The sequence below is a fragment of the Pygocentrus nattereri genome, chromosome 24, assembly GCF_015220715.1.
Source record: "Pygocentrus nattereri isolate fPygNat1 chromosome 24, fPygNat1.pri, whole genome shotgun sequence".
Lineage (NCBI taxonomy): Eukaryota > Metazoa > Chordata > Actinopteri > Characiformes > Serrasalmidae > Pygocentrus > Pygocentrus nattereri.
The window spans coordinates 16,010,384-16,030,585 of record NC_051234.1 but is presented as its reverse complement, the minus strand read 5'-3'; the positions used below and the strand labels follow the sequence as shown (position 1 = coordinate 16,030,585).

General features: G+C 37.8%; 1 protein-coding gene across 1 annotated transcript in view; it reads right to left on the bottom strand.

Annotated features, from left to right (window-relative positions):
• bmp6 (bone morphogenetic protein 6) overlaps positions 1–20,202 on the bottom strand; it is a 61,060-nt gene that overhangs the window by 30,085 nt on the left and 10,773 nt on the right. Inside the window, exon 2 of the mRNA XM_017696161.2 lies at positions 1,361–1,553. Coding sequence (XP_017551650.1) covers positions 1,361–1,553 — 193 coding nt within the window. The remainder of the gene's footprint in view (positions 1–1,360; positions 1,554–20,202) is intronic.

Sequence of the window (20,202 nt, the reverse complement as noted above, 5' to 3'; positions counted from 1 at the left end):
AGACATTCAGAGTGGTTAGATGTGATGCACCATTTTGGAGAAACCCAACAAGAAAGAAATACTTACAGCGGTGGTGATAGGAACTACATATCTGTAGCATTTAATGATGCTTAAAGTTACCTAACAGAACTACTTACATTAAGTAGTTATGAGTATGCTGCCTGATGCCTTAGACATTATTGTTCAAAAGTTTTGAGGTAAAATATATTCATGGCGAAGAGACACATGCAAGGTGTTATAAGGTGTCATGATTGGCCCCTCTCAGTCTTCCATGTGCATCTGTTTCATGTCCATGTGCTTCTTTGTTTGGTTTCCTCCCAGTGCTGCCCCCTTGTTTCTTGACTCTGCCCTTGATTGTTTCTACCTGTTTTCCACCTGTGTTTTGTGAACCATTGTTATCCCTGTTCTATTTAAGCCCTGTGTTTTCCACTGTGTGTTTGCTGGTCTTTGTATGTATTCTTTGTGCTGTTTGTACTGTTGTAAGTGCATTGTTTGGAATTCTGTGTATGTTTCGTTATTTCTGTCCCTCCTGCTGTCCATGTTGGCTCTCTGACCATGGACCGTCTCGACCCTGATTATTTTACGTTAATAATCATTACACATTGTCACTGTCACTGACACTGTCTCCAAAATGGTAACTAAAGAAAAATTATTCTTAGAAGAAGTAAATGTAACCAGATTTTACTTTTTACAAGATATCGTTACTTTCAACCATTTTTATTGGTCATTTTATTATGAATTGTTCATAAAATGTAAAAGGCAGTTGGAGGTTTTAAAATCTGCACCACAGAACAAAAATAGAGATTTGTCCTGACAGCATCAACATAAAAACTCAGAAGATGTGTAGGTTCTTTGTTTAGATAGCAAATAAAATCACTAAATTTGTACTGTAGACATTGCAACTCCTGGTTCCTATCACCACCACTGAAAAGAAATCTAAATTGTCAAGTTTCTCTACAGTGAACCACTTTGCTTACATCTCAAGGATTAAACAATCAGTGGAATTCCTATTTAACCCCAAAAGACATCAAAGGCAACTGACTGCACTTTCAGTTACCAGCTTTTAAGACCATTGAACATTAAATTTGCTAAACTGCAAGATCTCTGATTAGACAGAAGAGCTTGTATAGCAAAAAATAAAGTCAAAATAAAATTAACAATTGAGTAGTTTAATTAGCAGTCTTCTATTACTGTAACTAACTGTAATGGTGATGTGTAGTCTGTGGAAGCATTTCGAAAGGAGGTACTACCAGAAAACATCTTTTAGACTTCACTTCTGCTTAAGAATGTTTTTAGTAACATTTATGCAGCAGCATGCACAGCACTGTTAATACTGTGGTCAATTAGCCCACCTTCTCACCTGTCTGGGTGTTCGCCCACCACCTGGAAGACACTGAGTAGGAAAGTTTCATTGCGGAAAGTACTGCTCACGCATTCCTTGTAGATCCTGAACTCTGCTGCTGTAACTGCCTCACCCTCTGGGATCTGAGACAAGTTGAACTTGTACTCCTTATGGTGTCTTCTGTGCGGAGACAACTCCCGGTCATACTCCACTGTCCAAACAGAAACATGAGAACACATAAAAAAATAAAAATAAATGAAGACTATGGTTTATGAACATAGTTTATATATTGCTCATATATGAAGGTTTATTATTATGTTATATTATTCTTTTTTATGCTACAGTGTGTTATATATCTTGCAAACATGCTAATCATACTTAGTCACACCCTATAATTAGCTACCATTACCATTCACCCTTATGTGAGAATGCAACCATATGCATTTATAGTACCACTTCACAGAGAGTCCACATGCTAGGGAGCCGGCTCTGCAATAATGATCCAGTATTTCTGGTGGGACCCTAATTCCCTATTTGTTTAAAACAATTCCCACAGCAAAGACCATCCTGACAGACGGGTATCCACACAGTTAAACACTAGCAGAGGAAGAGGAAAAAAGGGGGAATGGAAACCACAGTATGCCTTTTAGTCAGATGACAGCTTTGTCATCTCCTGTTCAACTCCCCCTCAGATGCCACCACCAACCCTCCCTCAGCTTCCCAAACCTGGTGCACGGCCTGCCGTTCCTGCCACATAAGTACAAGTCCAGCCGGTTACCCCTGCGCAAGGGCCCAGGATGAACTGTTCTGTTCTGATTGGATTTCCATGCCTCCTCACCACATGGAAGTAAGGATCCCACACTTCCACCCTAGGCGGCCCTCCCTCCTTACACAGGGAAAGGGGGAGGTAGACGAGAGATTAGGAGGAAAGGTCTGAGGAGTAAATTAAACTTAGAACAGACAGATGGGGGGATTAGCAGGGGTTTGGGGAGTTACCTAAGGTATACCCCCTTCCTCTCACTGACGAGTTACAGTAGCAGCATAAAGAGGTTAAAGTTCTCCAGGGAGTGTCATCCCTGATCTCCATCCCCTCAAACAAGGGGGCCCCAACATATGTATTATGAATTAATAACGAGTATCTGCAGAGAAACTCAACAGGGGCCCTTTAGAGAGTAGATCCTGAGGGGCATTTTCAGGACAGCTTGTCCTTGTCCTGCCTCCTCAGTGCTAACTGACTGACTAGCCTTGGACAACCCATCTGTGAACTAGAGTCCCCACATCATCCATCAGGACCTTCAAACTTGTCACCAGAACAAAAACCAGAAGGGCAAGAGGAAGAGGATGAAGAAGACAGGATACACTGCTCAATCCCAGCTGTAGGACCAGCACAGTGATGACTCTGCACCTGACTTTTCCACCCCTGCAGTACTGCATGTGTAAGGTGTATTGATAGAAACCTTTAAAGGTCCCCTTTGTGATGTTTTTCACATCAGCACCTAAAGCCTGAACGTAGCCTTTGTTGCATGCAGCTGAGACTGAGTTTCATTAACTTCCCTCACAGCTGTTTCCATAAGAGCAGAGCAAAGCCAGTCCATCAGCAGCACAGCCTTCGTAGATGACAGATCTATTAGCAGAAGCTGCAGAAGGGGTCACTGGTTCACAAATTATGTTAGAAAACTCACTATAAATGAATAATCACTAAATATAACTGAAGTCTCACGCATGCGCTCTTAAAAATAAACTTGATAATTGATTGAGTATTTACATAATGTAGAGATTCTCTAAACTGTAAAATAGCCCTTTTAACACAGACACACCTCATTTACAAATACCCTTTATTAAAGAACTATTTCTTTTTCAAGCAATTCTTTAAAGGCAAAAGACCAAAGACCCTATTTTTTTAACTTTCAGTGTACAGTGCTGTGCAAAAGTCAGAGACCACCCGTCATCATTTTCATCATCAGGAAAAAAGCAGAAAAAACGATACGAAAATAGAGTCTCTGCCACTGTGGAGGCGATTTTCCTCATCTTCACTGACACTGATACCCCTAATGTTCAGGTTCGTAGGTGGGAGAGGCAGTGCATAGAGAATGGTGTACATATATGCACAGACTCACAGAAGTATACTGAAGAAACATAAATTAAGAGAGAATGCTGAAAGGATGGGTAGAGAAAGCTCCAAGTTATTATAATTAGGTCTGATTTTGTGTTTCCACTTGCGTAACCTCTGGCTCCTCTGGCTTTGTGCTATTGTCATTAGCCCACACAGAGTGACACAGAAGGGGCTGTGACCTACCAAGCGGCTGTGGGAAACTATTCACAGAGACGTAACTGTCCAGCGAGAGAAAAACACAGACTTGTAGAAAAGTGGAGAGAGAGACTTTGAACAGAGAGAGAGAGAGAGAGAGAGAGAAATGAGAGACATTTCAAAGATAAAAGACGTTTGGAGAAAGAGAGAAGAAAATAAGAGAGAAAATCAATGCAATGGCTGGAGTTGATGATGCGCAAAAGTGGGCAGCAGGGCTGTGCTGTGGTCAGCGGTCAGCTACGAGTAGCATGTTAAATGTTTTCCATTGTATTCTCCAGAGGAGCACCGCAGTCGTCTGCATTTAATTCCTACCACATCTCATCTTTTTCCTCCCTGTCCACAACCACAAAGAAAAGGAAAAAACTTCTCTTTTCCTCTTTTCTCCTCCCACATCCTCCTCCTCCCAAAACAAAGGGGGCGCTACAGTGGCTAAGCAGCCAACTCTCATTTTTCCCTCTGTTTTTCACATGGTGTTGACCCATATTTGGGTTCAAGGCAGTAGTGATTTTAATGCAGATCTCCTTTAGTAATAAAATAGCATCTTGCAATATATTCCCCAGTTGGAACAAGACTAATTTTGATTGCTGAGAAATAATGACACCGCCTTACTTAGCATGACCATGCATCCCCTTTTTATCCTCGTTTCAGGATCTGAAAAAGTCAGGACTTCTAAATTGCCTAAAATGTCTTTTCATGTTGACATTTTCTTTCTACAGCCTGTGCCAACCTCTTGCTTCCAGTGTCAAAAACCAAAATATGGTCAACCTCCTTCACTACTTTACAGTGCTGACAGCGACTCCCTTCTGTTCAAGCTCTAAGGACAGGAATAGCAACTCTTCTTTTCAAACAACTTTACAATAGGATTACACAAACAGCTGCAACTCCAAATCACTAGCCTTTACCTCTGTTGGTGTCAAGTGAAAGGCTCAGTTATCATCAAGATAGTAGCTGACAGACTGTAAGGAGTACAGTGCAGTATTAGGCCAACAAGAGGAACAGTTTGTAGTAAATTATGATATTAAATGTAGATGACAGTGCAATAGAATATGGGAGTGTTTGATGTTAATTAATTGTATGTTTCATTCACATATGTAAGTAGTAAAAATGAACAAAAACAGAAAAATGGTAGGAGTTTGGCTATCTAAACATCCATGTGTATGCACTTTGGTGCAGTGGGTTTACTACTAAAAGCCTAGTAGTTCTTAAGCACAATTTCCTTGTCAACGCATTTGGGGACACTTCAATCAACAAAACTGACACTGATAATATGCAGACGTCTGGCTTGTGAGACATTTTGGAATGCAAAACAGATAAAAATGAAGGCATATTTATTATATCAGAAAGACGACTAAAAACACTTCAGGCAGGATTGCACTGTGAATTGGGCTTAGTAGCCAGAAGACAGTGCTTTAGCATGTGGATGAGATCATGTACTATCAATGTTGTACAGTGATTTATGGCAGTTGTTCTTGTAGATTGTTGACAGCATGCAGATTTAGGGCTGAGCCACCAAAGTATTCAACATGGCAGAAAGAAATGCCTTCAAAAGGCTGCAGATGAGACGAAATACACTAATCTGAAATGCATTTTTAAAAATGCATGTATCACAATTCAATTCAAACCAGGGTAAATTCCATAATGTACTTGCACATGCAATGATTGCAAACTGTCTCCGACCTCTTTGTTTTGCAACTTTACTTGGCAGGCCTGTGTTTGAAATGGAGATTTCTCAAAACTGTTAGAAAACAAAAACGTGCACGGACAAACAAGTCCCCTAGTGCATGTCAAAGACAAGTTATGCATCTAGAAGTGCAATAGTTATTTCATAACTAAAAGCTTCAGTTCACCAGCCAGATTCTAATGGCACAAGAAAAAACCTACAAACCTCCACAAATAAGAGCTTTTCATGACAACACAAAGTATTGTGGCCTAATTATAATGTGCTTAATGTTTTAAATGTGTTTAAATAAATAAAAAGAGTCAAAAAAAGAGTCTTCTCTTTTCACAGCTAGTCTTGGGTTGACTTAGAATTGTTCTGATTAATTCTGAAACTCTGTCATTGCAGAATACAACAATACACACTAGCAATTTACAAAGCCATATACAACATCGAGCATGACTTTCTTCTTGTATCAACACTATTGCCAGCATAATTTTTTATATCTCTTATGGTATTTTTCAATGTTTTTTAAGTGCTGAAGTTGGCTAAGAGTTATACAGATTTGTGAGCTTGAGCTGAGACAGCTGTGCTCAGCACTCATGTCGGCATGTATGCGTGTGTGAGAGAGAGAGAGAGAGAGAGAGAGAGAGAGAGAGAGAGAGAGAGAGTGAGAGAGAGTGAGAGATTCATCACAAATTAGCCTCTACAAAGACAGCATAACCAAATGCTAAAACAAACTGCATTCTTGTACGTGAAAACATCTCAATTTAAACACTGTCAATTGGAACAAAATAAGGAAGAAAAAGGATTGAAAATACAAGCTAAATTTGAACATTGTCTTCACCCATAGTATAAAACAAACCATGGAAGATACCCATTGGTGTGGGTAAGGGCAACAGACTCTGTTTAGAAAGCAACCTGATACAGGCATCAAAGCAGATAACAAGAAACTCAGCACTTAAAAGTTACAGACTGTACACTAGACATTGTTCTGGGCCCCCTACAGAAGACTGATTTTGATAAACAGGGTGGGGAAAGCCTGGGACCCCCAGCAGGCTAAAGCATGACTCTACCAAATTCATTAAGTGCACGTGAGTTTCACTTAGCCTTAAGAAGATGAGATGGTAGAGAGAATGATGAACCATGCTCCACCATCAGGAGCAGAAAGCAAGATCAGGCAGTCATATCTGCGACTGTTTTTCCCATGTATTAGACAGTTTAATTGCAAGCAAAGCAAGCACTCTTGTGATAAAAGGCCTATCTGTCTTAGATATGGAGAACAGTGTCTGACCCTGAGTGCCACAGACATCTATTGATGAACTGTGGTATCTCTAAGCACATCATATCACAAGATACATCTTCTACCAGCGATTTCTGTTTCAGTCATGGGCACTACAAAAACACCCTGTAGGTTTATGTGTTTCCCCTATCTCTACCACACATTAATATGTTTTTATCAAGCCTTCAATAACCTGAATCAGGTTTGTTTGAGCAGAAGAAGAACAAAAGTGTTATCTTAGACTGAGGTTGGAAACTACTATGCTATTACAAAGCCTGCTTATTTTTTGTGACGAGTTCAGAGCTGGAAACCAGGGGGTTTGACCTAAAGCTTCACATCACAATACAGATCCAAGTTAGCTAACTGTAGTTACTGCAGAAATCAGACATTTGGCTCCCAACCTGAAGGAGCATCACTCATGCGCATCTGCAGGCTGGAAATCTAAATACACTACTTACAACAAGGAATAGGCAACACCAGAGCACATAATCAGTGACTGATATAATAGTTGGGTGATAATATTGGCCGATATTTGTAACCCACAGTATAATTGGTATCAGCTGATAATATTGCAGATAATATGGTTGTAATTAGAGCTCTTTTTTTTGGTCATGGCATGATTCTAACTTGCAACCTTAAGGTCTCGATATAGTTCTTGCAGAAATTATGTTTGCCTGACTTTGGTAAAAAAAACAAAAATGACATAACTGCAGGAAAAACTGCAGATGTCATACAGAGAGTTTGCTCACTGTGTTGCACACATAGCAGCTGGGCGAATTCCATGTACTAAAACGTGCAGAAAAGCCTGTGACTGATCAGTCCAAAAGAGTTGTGACAATTAAAACACTGATGACTTTGAGGAGTGGTTTTGGGTTTGGGTAACCCTTGTGAGCTCTGTTTTGGTAAAAACATAAGGCCTATTAGACAGTTATGCCACTGGGTAGCTTAATATGAGAAACTCTCTGTTTAAGTACATAATAACAAAACATGCTGCACTTGTGAATCTGAACACCTAACACCATCATGGTAAGCATTAACAAACTTGAAAAGCATCCAAACCTAACCCTTTAGCATGAGAATAATGTGCCAGTAGTTAGCACATTAATTTGAGTCCTCCAAGGCACAGCATGGACCAAACTTTGGACAAACTTTGGACGAACCAGTAGGTCCTGGCCATTTGAGCATGGGGTCAGGACAGGGTGTATGGAATCAATACAACTTTAAATAAAACAGTAACATAACATGTGTAATTATACCTAAACCTTTCATGATACCACCCTAGTTACAGTGTTATAATATCCTGAAAGGTACAGTTTTGTCTGACAGTATAATTACATGTAGCAAACAGGTGGATTTTGTGGTGAACCAAAGAAAATTCAATTCAAATTAAAATTTCAGGAGTTGCCAAGGGTATCAGTGAAAACTGAGAGCAGCTAACCAAGAAGTGATTGCTAAGGCCAGGAGGTTTCAAAGTGCTGGTAGCTAAATATTCAGGTAGTTAGAAGTATACTTCTTCAATTATGGTCAATACTTGTTTCCAGTAAATGTGAATCTTAAAATTCAGTAAAACAGAATGTCATCATAGCTCTTAGAGGAAGGAGGGGGAAAATGCTGAGGTCCAAACTTGTGTGCTTTATATAATGTCAATATGTTAAAAAGACAATTTACATTCTGCGAGCATGTCGCTGACACTCAGCTCAGTAAAAAACAACTCAGTATGGCTACATACTTTAGGGTCAGACTTTTCTGATTACTTAGCCTTGTCCAAAGTGTGCTACCACAAACTTGGCAAGAGTGAAATTGCAATGTCAAACAAAGCATTTAATTACATCTAATATCTCTGCACCCCATGACATGGTCATATACAGAAGATCTGGAAGTTGTCTCCTTTGGCTAAACCAGTAAAAATGTGCTGGAGCCCCAGGCATGTGAAGAATTCATAAGTGTTTATGCAATTATTCTCAGATTCTCCCAGACTTCCCTTTTCACATTATACAGCTCCAGAGGGGACTTGCTCACACATCTCAATGCTCTCCCCCACATTCAAATTCCTCCAGCTTCCATAATTAAAGGCCATGGCTGCTCCTTCTCTCTTGCGAAGCTCTTCGGGTTCACTTGTTTTGTTCCTCTCAGAAATGTGAATGATAATTAACTCCAGTTTAGAACTATCACTTCATCTGACAAAACTTAGGCAAGTTTATGGAGATTCCCAGACAAATTCAACAATTATAGTCACTCAAACATGCTGGCTTCCTGACTTTGCACTGTGAACTCTAAACCATTAATTTTACAGTCTGCATTTAAGAGGTCAGTAAGACGTGTGCAAGCACATTACATAGATTAAACATGACGTTCAAGATGAACCTCAAATGAGATCCTACACATTCAAACTCAGTGCTGTAAGACATCTCAAACATTTCAGATCTCCCAAGGGATGAGGTAGCCATTTCTGGTCTTTACAGGGTCCATTTCTCTAAGCTGTTGGTCATGGTGCTTTGTACTGCAGCAGCTGGGAAGCAGCAGGGGCCTGAGCCAGGGCTCCCTGGACATTTCTTTGTAGCTCTGATCCAAGGCTTTGACCTGGAACAGGCATGAAAGTCACCCCTTTAGGAGCTACTAGACTTGGCATGGGTCAGTTAGAGGTGTATTTCTAGCTCCTCTCAACACTGTGTTAGTCGCACAGAACCAAATTCTACAGAGTGATTTGGCTTAAGCAAAAAGTCAAAATTATAAATAAAAATAAATAAAGAAGGCTTCAAGACAGTGATGCAGCTTGCTGTGTGCTGACTTAAAGGAGCAAAAAGAAATGAAAGAATTAAATTGAATGAAAACATGAAAACTAATTCATATTATGTCTTTCATAATTGGTATTACATTACAAGCTAAACAATTGTAATGATAGGAAGATCTGAAAGTAATTACATTTTAAATTCAGTAATGCAATAATTCTTTAAAATAAAACATTTCTATATGTTGGCAATATGTTTCAAAATAAAAGCAGCCATGTACTTTTAATATGTTACTTTTTTGTATGGGGACACATTAGTGATTTTATATACTTCTGAAGTTCCTTTATAGAAAATTAAAATACAACAGTGTTTATAGAAGAAGTTACTTATTGCACTGTACTCCGTTATCTCCAATTCATCTCTCAAATCAGGCAATTTTAGAACGTAGCACATAGCACAACTGGCATTTAGTCTAACACAAGGATAATCTTCAGCATGCACTTTTGAATAGTTTTACAAACATGGCACTCAATTACAATCAGGAAAGCACGAAGGCCTTGTATAACCAGCAGAGCTGGGTAGAACAATTTAGAAAAGTAGTTACAGGTCAAATTCTGGACACACTGTCCTAAAGGTGTTCAGTAACATATTCCATTATAACACATTATAAAGTAACATTCAGAAATCATTTAGAATAAATTTAGAATTAGTATTGATAAGGCAGATTACTGTCTTTTTTTAACTCACATTGTTTGTTGCTGTTACTGATAGACAGTATTTTTAAAATTCTAAGAATTTAAAAATTCTTCTGTTAATATTTTTCATGAAACATTCACTTATGTAAGTAAAGTTACAAACATTATTTTGGCTTTCATTGTCTGCTTCGGTCCACTGCTGCTCTCAGAAACCCCCCTGGAAGCAATTCATCACATCCCTTTAACAAAATCTTGCAAATTAAAAAGTAGTTATGTGATTCTTGGTTAATTACATGTATGTAACTTTCCATAAAACATATGCATGAGTCACCTACTGAGGAGACTGTTCTGTTCAGCTGATCAAAAGCCCCCCAAAAGAGCTCAGTTACACCGAGATTAATAACTGGCAGATCACATTGATTTATCAGTATTCTCAGGCTTTAGCAGGTTTTGAGAAGTGTTTGTAAATAAGCTGTTTATCAAGTACTTCTTTCGAGTCTGTCTTTATATGTCATGCATTGATTTTAAAAGTTAATAAACATTCAAACAAAATAAACAAAAATTCATAATGTTTCTCTTAAAGATGTTATATACCGTTTACATTTATGGCATTTGACAGACAATTTTATCCAGAGTGACTTACAATCCTATCATTTTACTGATTACATTTTATAATCCGATCATTGTAGGTGAAGGTAGTGTTAGGAGTTTTGACCAAGGACTCTTATTGGTATAGTGTAGGGTGCATGAACCTCAGCGCAGAAGGCAGTGGTGTTACCCACTACACTACACCAACCACCATAGTGGCCAAGTATTCTAAAAGTATTCTCCTAAAAACGTGAAAAGGTAACTATATTCTGAATACTGCCTTTACAAAATGCTGACACTGAATGCAGTAACTTAAATTTTGCATTCTGAATGTATTCTGACCACTTGTCTACCTTTATATCCCAACCTTGAAAGCAAGTCACCTAATTTAACATTTTGGACGGAACTAAGCCAACAAAATAAATTTTCTTGCTGTCCATTCTATCAGCATTAACATTCCATACAAGACTAAATGAAAACTGAAGGTATTTCTAAGTAAGGGATCCAGCAGGCAGGGTTTGTTTCAGGGTAATTTGGGATAATTACAGCTGTGTAAGGACTGTGCTAAAAGATGTTTGAATCCTGTCCTCATCCCAATGGCTGTAACCAACGGCAACTATCTATACGTGTATCAGCAGTATGCTGAATGGCACCAGTCAGATGCTCATACCTGTGTGTCAGTAGGAGATTCTTCCTCATTGCACACAACAGGCAGAAGGTTTGAGTGACTTTTTATGTGTGTGCATGCTCGCTTTTGTTTCCTTTTTTTATTTTGACAGAAAAATGTCCTGGTTTTGTCAGACAACAAGAGGAAAAACAGCAGCTATGGTTCATTTCTTAGAATGGACAGAGCATAGCTATTGAGGTTAAGGGTAGGTCTACGCCAAGGTGTATAATATATGTACGTCCTGATATTGTATAAAAGCAAATGTTAGCTGAAGTCTCCCATGGCCAAGATGAGTAACATTATTTCATGTATTGTGTTTAGGCTCGTGAATGTGTGCACACTGGCCTGAAAACAGTTCTATAGTGTTTATATGAGTCCTGCAAAATGTATTGTTTAAGTTTATTTGTTGACATTTAAGTGTCCCACAAAATGGAAACTTTAAGGAAAACCTTTAACTTTTAATGTAAGTTAAAGTAATGAGATTTTATTTAATGTCATTTTTAACCAATTCCATTTCTTATTCATCATGAAATTTTCACATAATGTGAAGGCATCTGTAGTGCTCAAATGACTGAAATGACAAAAAATCGGAATAACATTATTTTCCACTTATAAAATGAAAAAATAAAAAAATCACCATACCGTACAATGCAGCGGTCAACCAGTTTTGCCGTAGGTGCCGAATTCTGACTGTTCCTTGTATGCACGCACAACATTCAGGCACATGGATGGTAATGATAATGTTTTTACATAAAAACTTAATCTTGAATTTTCTAACTTCTAAGTGCTATATAAAAGATATACAGCCATATGGGAAAGTTTGTGCGCCCCTCGTCATATTTAATGTTTTGTTGATTTCCTCTGTGAACATAAATGCAAATAAATACACATACACACTTCTGCCCATGTAATGCACAATTAATTATTAACAAATTAAAAATTAACAAGTTAATTTTTTAATTTACTATATTGGGGGGTTGAAATAAAGCATAAAATATGATCTGAGCATGAATAAATAGACATACACTGAGATGTGCAGAAAAATGATATTTAAGTTTGTTTTCTGTGCAGTATTTGTGAATTTATTTTCACTTAGAAAATCAACTAAACATGTAATTTGACCAGAGCGTATTTTTTTGCATATGACTGTATGTTTATAAATAAAGTCAATAGAAATTGTGCATGTATCATGTAATCATACCATAAGCGGCCAGCCACTGCATTTAGCTACACAGTTAAGTTATGTTTATTTTTTAACAACCCCAATTCCAAACATTTGGGATCCTGTACAAAATTTAAACAAAAACAGAATGCAATAATGTACAAAATCATTTCAACCCTATCTTTAATTGAAAATATTATACAAAAACACATCAATTGTTGAAACAGAAAAATGTTAATGTTTAAAATAAACATGCCCCTTGTAAATTAAAAATAAACAAAAGTCAAAAAGTGAGGAAGGGGCATGTTTACCATTGTGTTGCATCATCCCTTCTTTTAACAACACTCTGTGTTTGGGAAATGAGGACACCAATGGCTGTTATTTTTTTATATTACTTGGCTGATGTTGTGTAACTAAAAATGTAAATTAGATTTGTCAGTGAACAATTTCTTTAAATAGTAAACCTCAATTTTTGACTTTACAATTTCAAAAGTAAATTTTTATAACTCATGTTAAACAACAATATGGATTTCCTTAGTATCAACATATAATCAACACTGCAAAACAAAATCAGTGATCAATATGCTTATGACACATAAGAGTACTAGTATATCCCAGTATAGTGTGTGTGTGCGTGTGTGTGTCTGAGTGGTGTGTGTGTTTAATATGGAATTGTGTGTCTAGAGCACTGAATGGTAAGTTCCTTGTTCTTCTGCAGGCTTTGCAAATCCATCCATATTTCATTCAGGTGCCAATGCAAACCAACAGACAATTATAATAAACTTTTTATATGAAGAAAATTCCTTAAAATAGAGAAAATGGGCTGGAAAATGAGCATTGCCCACTCTTTCCTTCTTTTCTACATATATAGAGACACAATCCTGTCCAGCTGACAAAATATTTTTGGCAGTCCTTGATGCAAAAAGATGTTGTCTGAATCTCATTGCTAAAAAGTGGGCCTCAAACCCGACAGGCTGAAAAATAAACTCCTCTGGGGAGAGCAAAGATGCTTGAACTCATTCGCTGTGAGACCAATAATGTTATCAAAACACACACACACAAATTAGCCCATGGTCATGTTTGTGACTGGTTTGCGAATATGTTACCAAAAGCAGTACTGGAGGGAAGGTATCTGAAAAAGATTGTCATATAACATCCATGCAAGAGCTCGATTTCAATTTTATCCTATCTTCTCAGTTGTATGTCACTTGCAACTAAGGGTGTGAAAATGCATCAGTTTATCATGATGCAATCATTTTGATTCAACTGCCTCTGCCTGATTTTGAAATTCTAAAATTATTATATTAGTATTATATTAATTCAATAGGGTTTGCACTCACTTTTTTGTCAAAATAACATTCGCAATCTATATAATCTAACAAATATGTACTCAATCTTAAGAAAATTCAAACATTTTGCTCACTGTCTATATTCCACTACTGTGTAGATAGTTCCTTTAGTTAGATGTATTTTCAGAGTATTTTCAAAACAATTCTTAATCATACCACAATGATCAAATCAAATCAAATATTGATGTGTCATGGTATACTGACTTGTTCATTAAAGAATCATAATCAAATAGAATAGTGAAATCAGAAATTTACACCCCTGGTTGCTAAAAAATACAAAGAGAATACATCATCATACCTGTATTTAAACTATGCTTTGTAGTAATACTCTTATTTCAAATTTTGGTTAGGAACTAAACCAACCAACAGAAACCATGACATCTAGGTAGATACAGCCAAGTCAGCTCTCCCACTGGTTAGGATTTCAGGATCTGCATAGAAGGCCTACCACATATGATTGGCAACTAATATAGTGATAATGAAATTAAAGTCATAATGAAATTAAACAAATTAGCAGAAATTAGCATTAATGTAGTGGTTATACTTGTATTTATTTGACTGTTTTAACATGTATGGCCCAAACTGAATTCATTGGTATAATGGTCACAGTAGATCACTTCAAAACAAGCTAAAAGGAGTGATCTATCGTGTTTCAGTGAGAATCAGATGAACAGAGAACTGCAAGGAAACCTGATGAGCTCCTTCTGACTTCTTTTCACCTGTCCTCAGTCTGAACATGGAAATGTACACTGCCACTGTAACCCACTTAAGGAGGCAAATGACAATGTGACTACAGTGGTCTATAGATCATCGGTGCCATATTGTTATGCCCATATTAGGAACTCTGGGTCTAAGCATCAATTCTCTATGGCCAGAATGAATAGGGTTTTTGAAAACCGTCTCTATCACACCCTGTGTTAAATAAAAACGTTCTGAACCCAATACGCTTTGTCATGTGAACATTCTTCTCTTGAATATCACTGGACCCTCCGAATTATGAGGTCATTAAAGAGTTGAAATATGAATATTGCTACATGTGAGCTAAAGCTACTGCGCACTGAGTTTACGCCATTAGACTGGCAGCCTCCTTAAGCGGGTTTTGGCAGTAAACATATCCTTGTACAGAGTGAGGGCAGACGAAAGAGTCAGAACAAAATCACCAGGTTTCCCTACAGTTTTCTGTTCTTCAATTGAAATATGATAGATCTATGGTAGATTTTAAGTGATCTACAAACGTAACTTACCTGCACTCAGGCTGATCCAGTATAGACTAACTTAATAATCACTGCTCACCCCCTGATAAACTGATTTGGGCTCTCAGGATATCCTGATTATTATTTTAATGCCAGTGACATTTTACTGAGGGCATTTTCTCAGGACAATTCGCCAGCTTTTTGTTCGACTTGTCCTGTTCCACTTTAAATTCAGCAGCACTGCTGAGCCATTTAAGGTGGAACGGGAAAATATGAACAAGCAGTTGGCGAAAAAGAAGCTGACTTCAGCTTCATGGAGGGTTGAAAGCCATGATATGAGGATGTTTCTCTATTTCCGCTGAACAGCTGAGTGACATTTACTTATTTTGCTGTTTAACAGAACAGACAGGTCATTATTTTGTCTCATTTGCTAATGTTTGTGATTGCTAGTCACAGCTGCTGCACCATTTAAGGTGGAACGGGAACATTCACACAATAAGCTGTGAAAAAAGAAGCAACAATCAGCCTTGTAGTTTTAACACGGGTAATATAAGGAGTCATCAAAATATCATACCTAGAGGTTTTATTTACGAATATACCCATTAATATGCACTAAAATACAATGTTTTGATAAGATAGCACAGCTCGTCTGAGCACCGGCTCAGCCTGCCTTAGTTTCATGTAGCTTAATGACATCAAATTGATGCATAGTACCTTTAGCTCGCATATAGCAATAATAGTATTATAGCTCTTTACAAGCTCATAATTTGGAGGATCCCGTGGTAATCGGGAGAAAAATGTACACAAAACAAAACGTATCGAGTTCTGAACATTTGTATTCAACACAGGGTGCGATACAGGCAACTTTTTGAAAACAATATTCATTCTGGCCATAGAGAAATGGAGCTCAGTTCCTAATACGGGCATAATGAGGACTACAGAATGATGCACAACTACAGTGGTCTATTGTCTTTATGACATCTTCCTGTCTGCTGACTGTCATTCCTACCTCCCTCTGCATCCTTAATACTTTAGCACATGAATGTAAAACTCACCATCACCCATACTATTCTGCTCAGTATTAAGCGCATAACATATACAGGAAATACAGGCTGCATTATTATCTCCATGTTTTAACTTACTCTTTTTATCAGCACCAAACAAATGTCATGCATCTCCTCTCCTCTTTCTAATGTTGACACTGTGAATGAAATCCAATCTTATTACAAGAGAGTAGTCATACATTTGAAGTAATACCCAGGTAAAGCCCTTGAATTCATAAATGAAAACAGGGGATTACTAAAATTAGTATATAAAAGCTATACCACCACAGCCACACAAAAGACTATTAAAATGAAATAGTATACTCTATATTGATGTCGAATCGTATCTCTATGAATCCTACATTTTCTCATTGCTCATGACTAATCACCAGTATTAACTAGCATTAGATAATATATGACATTTTACATTGGTAACAAAAACGCCAAGCCAACACTGGAAATGAAGGGCTATTAGCCAGCTAATATTAGTTATCTATCCAATGCTAGGTAAACCGCACCTTCAAGGATAGTTAGAAACAAGATAGCTAGCTAACGTTAGCATTCACCCAACATTACCATTCAGAAACTCTTAAGGTGAGAAAGTAAAAGGTATATTGAACAAGCTAGTTAGATAACTAACATTACATACTTACCTCAACCTACACTATCTCCACAGGCTTAGGCAACAACAGCACGGGAGCAAAGGACCAAGGCAGACGAGACGCAAATCTAAGGTTAAAAATGGTATGGTCCACTTTAGGGGTGTCTGAAATTGTATTACAAGATTCCCCCCTTGCCCCACCCCACCCATCCGATGGTGCCACTACTGCCCACTTGTCCCTGAATACACACCAAAAGAACGCCAGTAAAGACAGCAAATTGCTACACAATATCTAGACACAAAAACATTCTGACTTGCAAAACAGCACTTACATACTTATAAGCAGGTGTTTTCTTTTACACCAGTGAGATGATGAAATTTGTAGTTTGTTTTGCTTGTGCTTGGTGGACGTAAGAGCTCTGCGCTCTTGTGAAGTCGTCTTCTGAAGTCGCTCCAAATGCATCAAAAAGCTGCACTCAGTCAGATTCCATCTATCACAGTATTTATTTAGAAATCACTGACCATCAGATCAGGGCACAGTAAAGCAGATCTTTTGACCTGTTTTTTCCCCTCAGTCGGACTTGTTCTCCTTGATGTTTTAGTCAATTTCCTTTAGAAGTTACACAGTGCGAGAGGACTTGTAATTTCAGGCCTGTGTTTCTGGCTCTCTTTGCCAGAAACTCCTCTGCAGCTCACACTGTTTGTCTCTCATTAACACATGTAAATATACACAAAGTGCACTGTGTCGCATTTTTTTTCCTTCAGTTTACGTATTTTCCTTTAGACCACAACCCCCCACCCCCCCAACCCCCCATCTCTTCTAATTTTAGCATTTCGATTTCTGAAGACAGCCAAGTCCAGCGTGCTTAATGTTGAGGATTCCTTTTATTGGCCTTCACAGCTTTTTGGAATGTCATTTAAAGGCTCGTTCCAGTGGTGCATATGAGAGAAAATGAGGTCAATACATAGTGTGCATCTTTGCCAGTATTACGGTGGCTTGTAAGTCTGTTTTGTTTCTTTTTATGACTTTTCTCCTTTTAAGTCAGTGTGAGCATGTCTTTTTGTTCTTCTGAGTGTATTATTGTGTGTGTGTGTGTGTGTGTGTGTGTGTGTGTGTGTGTGTGTGTGTGTGTGTGTGTGTGTGTGTGTGTGAGTTACACACATGGAGACCTGCTAGAGTGATCTGTGTGTGCAGCAGCAGGTGTGTGTATGTGTGTGTCTCAGGGCTGGCCAGAGAGACGGATTTAGAGGAGGAAGCCACTGTCAGACAGCAGAGATGGATCTCTCCTGAGGGATCTGATAAATAAGGAAAAAATATCTTTGAAAAAGGAAACGCAGCTGTTTCCAAAGGAGAAGTCAAAATATTGGTGGCTCGCATTCCAGAGCAACAAGTACGTCAGCCAAACTCTCTCTTTCTCTCTCTCCTCTTCCACCACGCTCACTGTCTCACCCAATGACTGCACCCTCCTCTGTCTTTCTTTCATTTTCTCTTTGCTGTCCCATTTGCCACTTTCACACAAGAACCTGATTTGCCTATATATTATTCAGGGGTGGCACACACATCCACTAGCATATTTAATCTTAGCTAAAACAAGCTAATGGAACAGCACTGACAAACGAAGACTTTCTCTGAGTGACTTGTTAAAACTAACTTTCAGTACTGTGTATTTACTCATATTTACACTGCTAATTGCAGTGGTGAGGCCTTATAGGCCTAATAATTTCTCAGAACTAAAAAATACAAAGAGAATCATAACCCTTGTTGTATTTAAACTCTATAATAGAGATACTCATTTCATTGTTAGGGTTTGGTTGGAAACAAAACAGTTAGAGACTTGGACCATCCAATACGAAATTGTCCAATCAGATTTTTTTTTCTCCTTGGTATCTAGGTAGATACAGCCAAGCAAGCTCTCCCATTGGTCAGGACTCCAAGAGCCACATAGAAGGCCCAACACTTCTGATTAACAACCAATGTAATGAAAAAGTGGCAGTGGAATTAAACAGTCACGTCTTGGTTTCCAATTTGTGGTACCAATTTCATGAAAAAAACATCACTGTAGGCCTTCTAGAAGTTAGCTAGATATTTCACTGACAGCAGTAAAAGCGTCAAGTGTTCATGTTTATTCTACAATGGCAGATTTATAGGCGGACAAAGCTCCTTTGTCATTCTCTCTCTTTCATTTTCTCCTTGCTGTCCCATTTGCAAATTTTAAGCATACCACACAAATCTAGCCTTGACATAAGAACCTGACATGCCTTGATATACTTCAGAGGCGGCACACATCTAGCAGCACATTTACTCTTGGCTAAAATGAGACAGAGGAACATTGGCTGACTCACTGACAAATGATAACTTTCTCTAACTTATAAAAGAAAACTGGACCACAGAGTGACCCACTAACACCAACATATATTTAGTTTTATCATGTCTTGGCTATGATATAGTGACATGTCCCAATAAATGTTTTCATGAAAGGTGTCAGCGTTTTTTTTATTTTTACCCTGCAGGGTTCACTAGGCTTCACTTAGGTAGCCAACTTGGCTAACACAAATCTCTAAAGAATATCAAATTCTGTCAAGATAGCAGAAATAAATACTGCAACTGACATTTAGTACATTTCACAATAGCAGTGGACAATATACTGGTGCATGCAGTATACCAGTTGGTCATAACTGTTATGTTGGTGCACCACAAATGAGCACAGATAATGCAAAGTACAAATAGGGCCAACAGACAGTGCCATTATCCATTGTTGATGACTGACAGACATAATGCTGAACCAGCATTGTGATGTCACTACCCCATCCCAGTCAGGGGATCCTGTTTACAGCCTAATATCACGCTAATTATTAACATTAAAGGAATCATTTAATTTAATCTTATTAATTGTGTTTACACAATTCATCAGATATGGGCATAGAACCATAAATTATTCTCTTTTCACAGCAAAGTTTAATGTAGAAGTCTAAGTTTTGAACCGGCATTTCAATAAAGCTCTTTGTATTTTCACCATGGTAGCTAGTAATAGTATTGTTAAACTAACAGGATTATCTCAGGGCTAATTTGGATTTTTATGTCAGCTCTAGCTTAAATAAGGACATTTTTCGCTCATAACAGTACATAGAGTAAATAGCATTCTTTACATTGTATATTTGTGTTTTAAATAAACTTTTACTTAAAGGTTTAAACTTGAAGTCAGTCTTTTAATATTGTAGTGTTAGCCAGTTATAAAGAGAATATGATGTATAAAAAACATGAGCGTTTTAGGAGCAAACAGTGATGCTTAAATGCCAGTTTATCTTCTGGTTGTATTTAATAAACACAGATCAATCGCGGAATCAACTATATATTCTCTTTCATACGAGAGAGTGCTTAAAAAATTCTCCCAGTAGACTCAGAAACTAGTAGACAGTTATAGGAAACACACTGACATTGTTAAAAGGGGCAATATCAATTACTGCAGACAGGGGTGTACTTACTTTTAATATATATATATATATATACTGCTCAAAAAAATAAAGGGAACACTTAAACAACATAATATAACTCCAAGTAAATCAAACTTCTGTGAAATCAAACTGT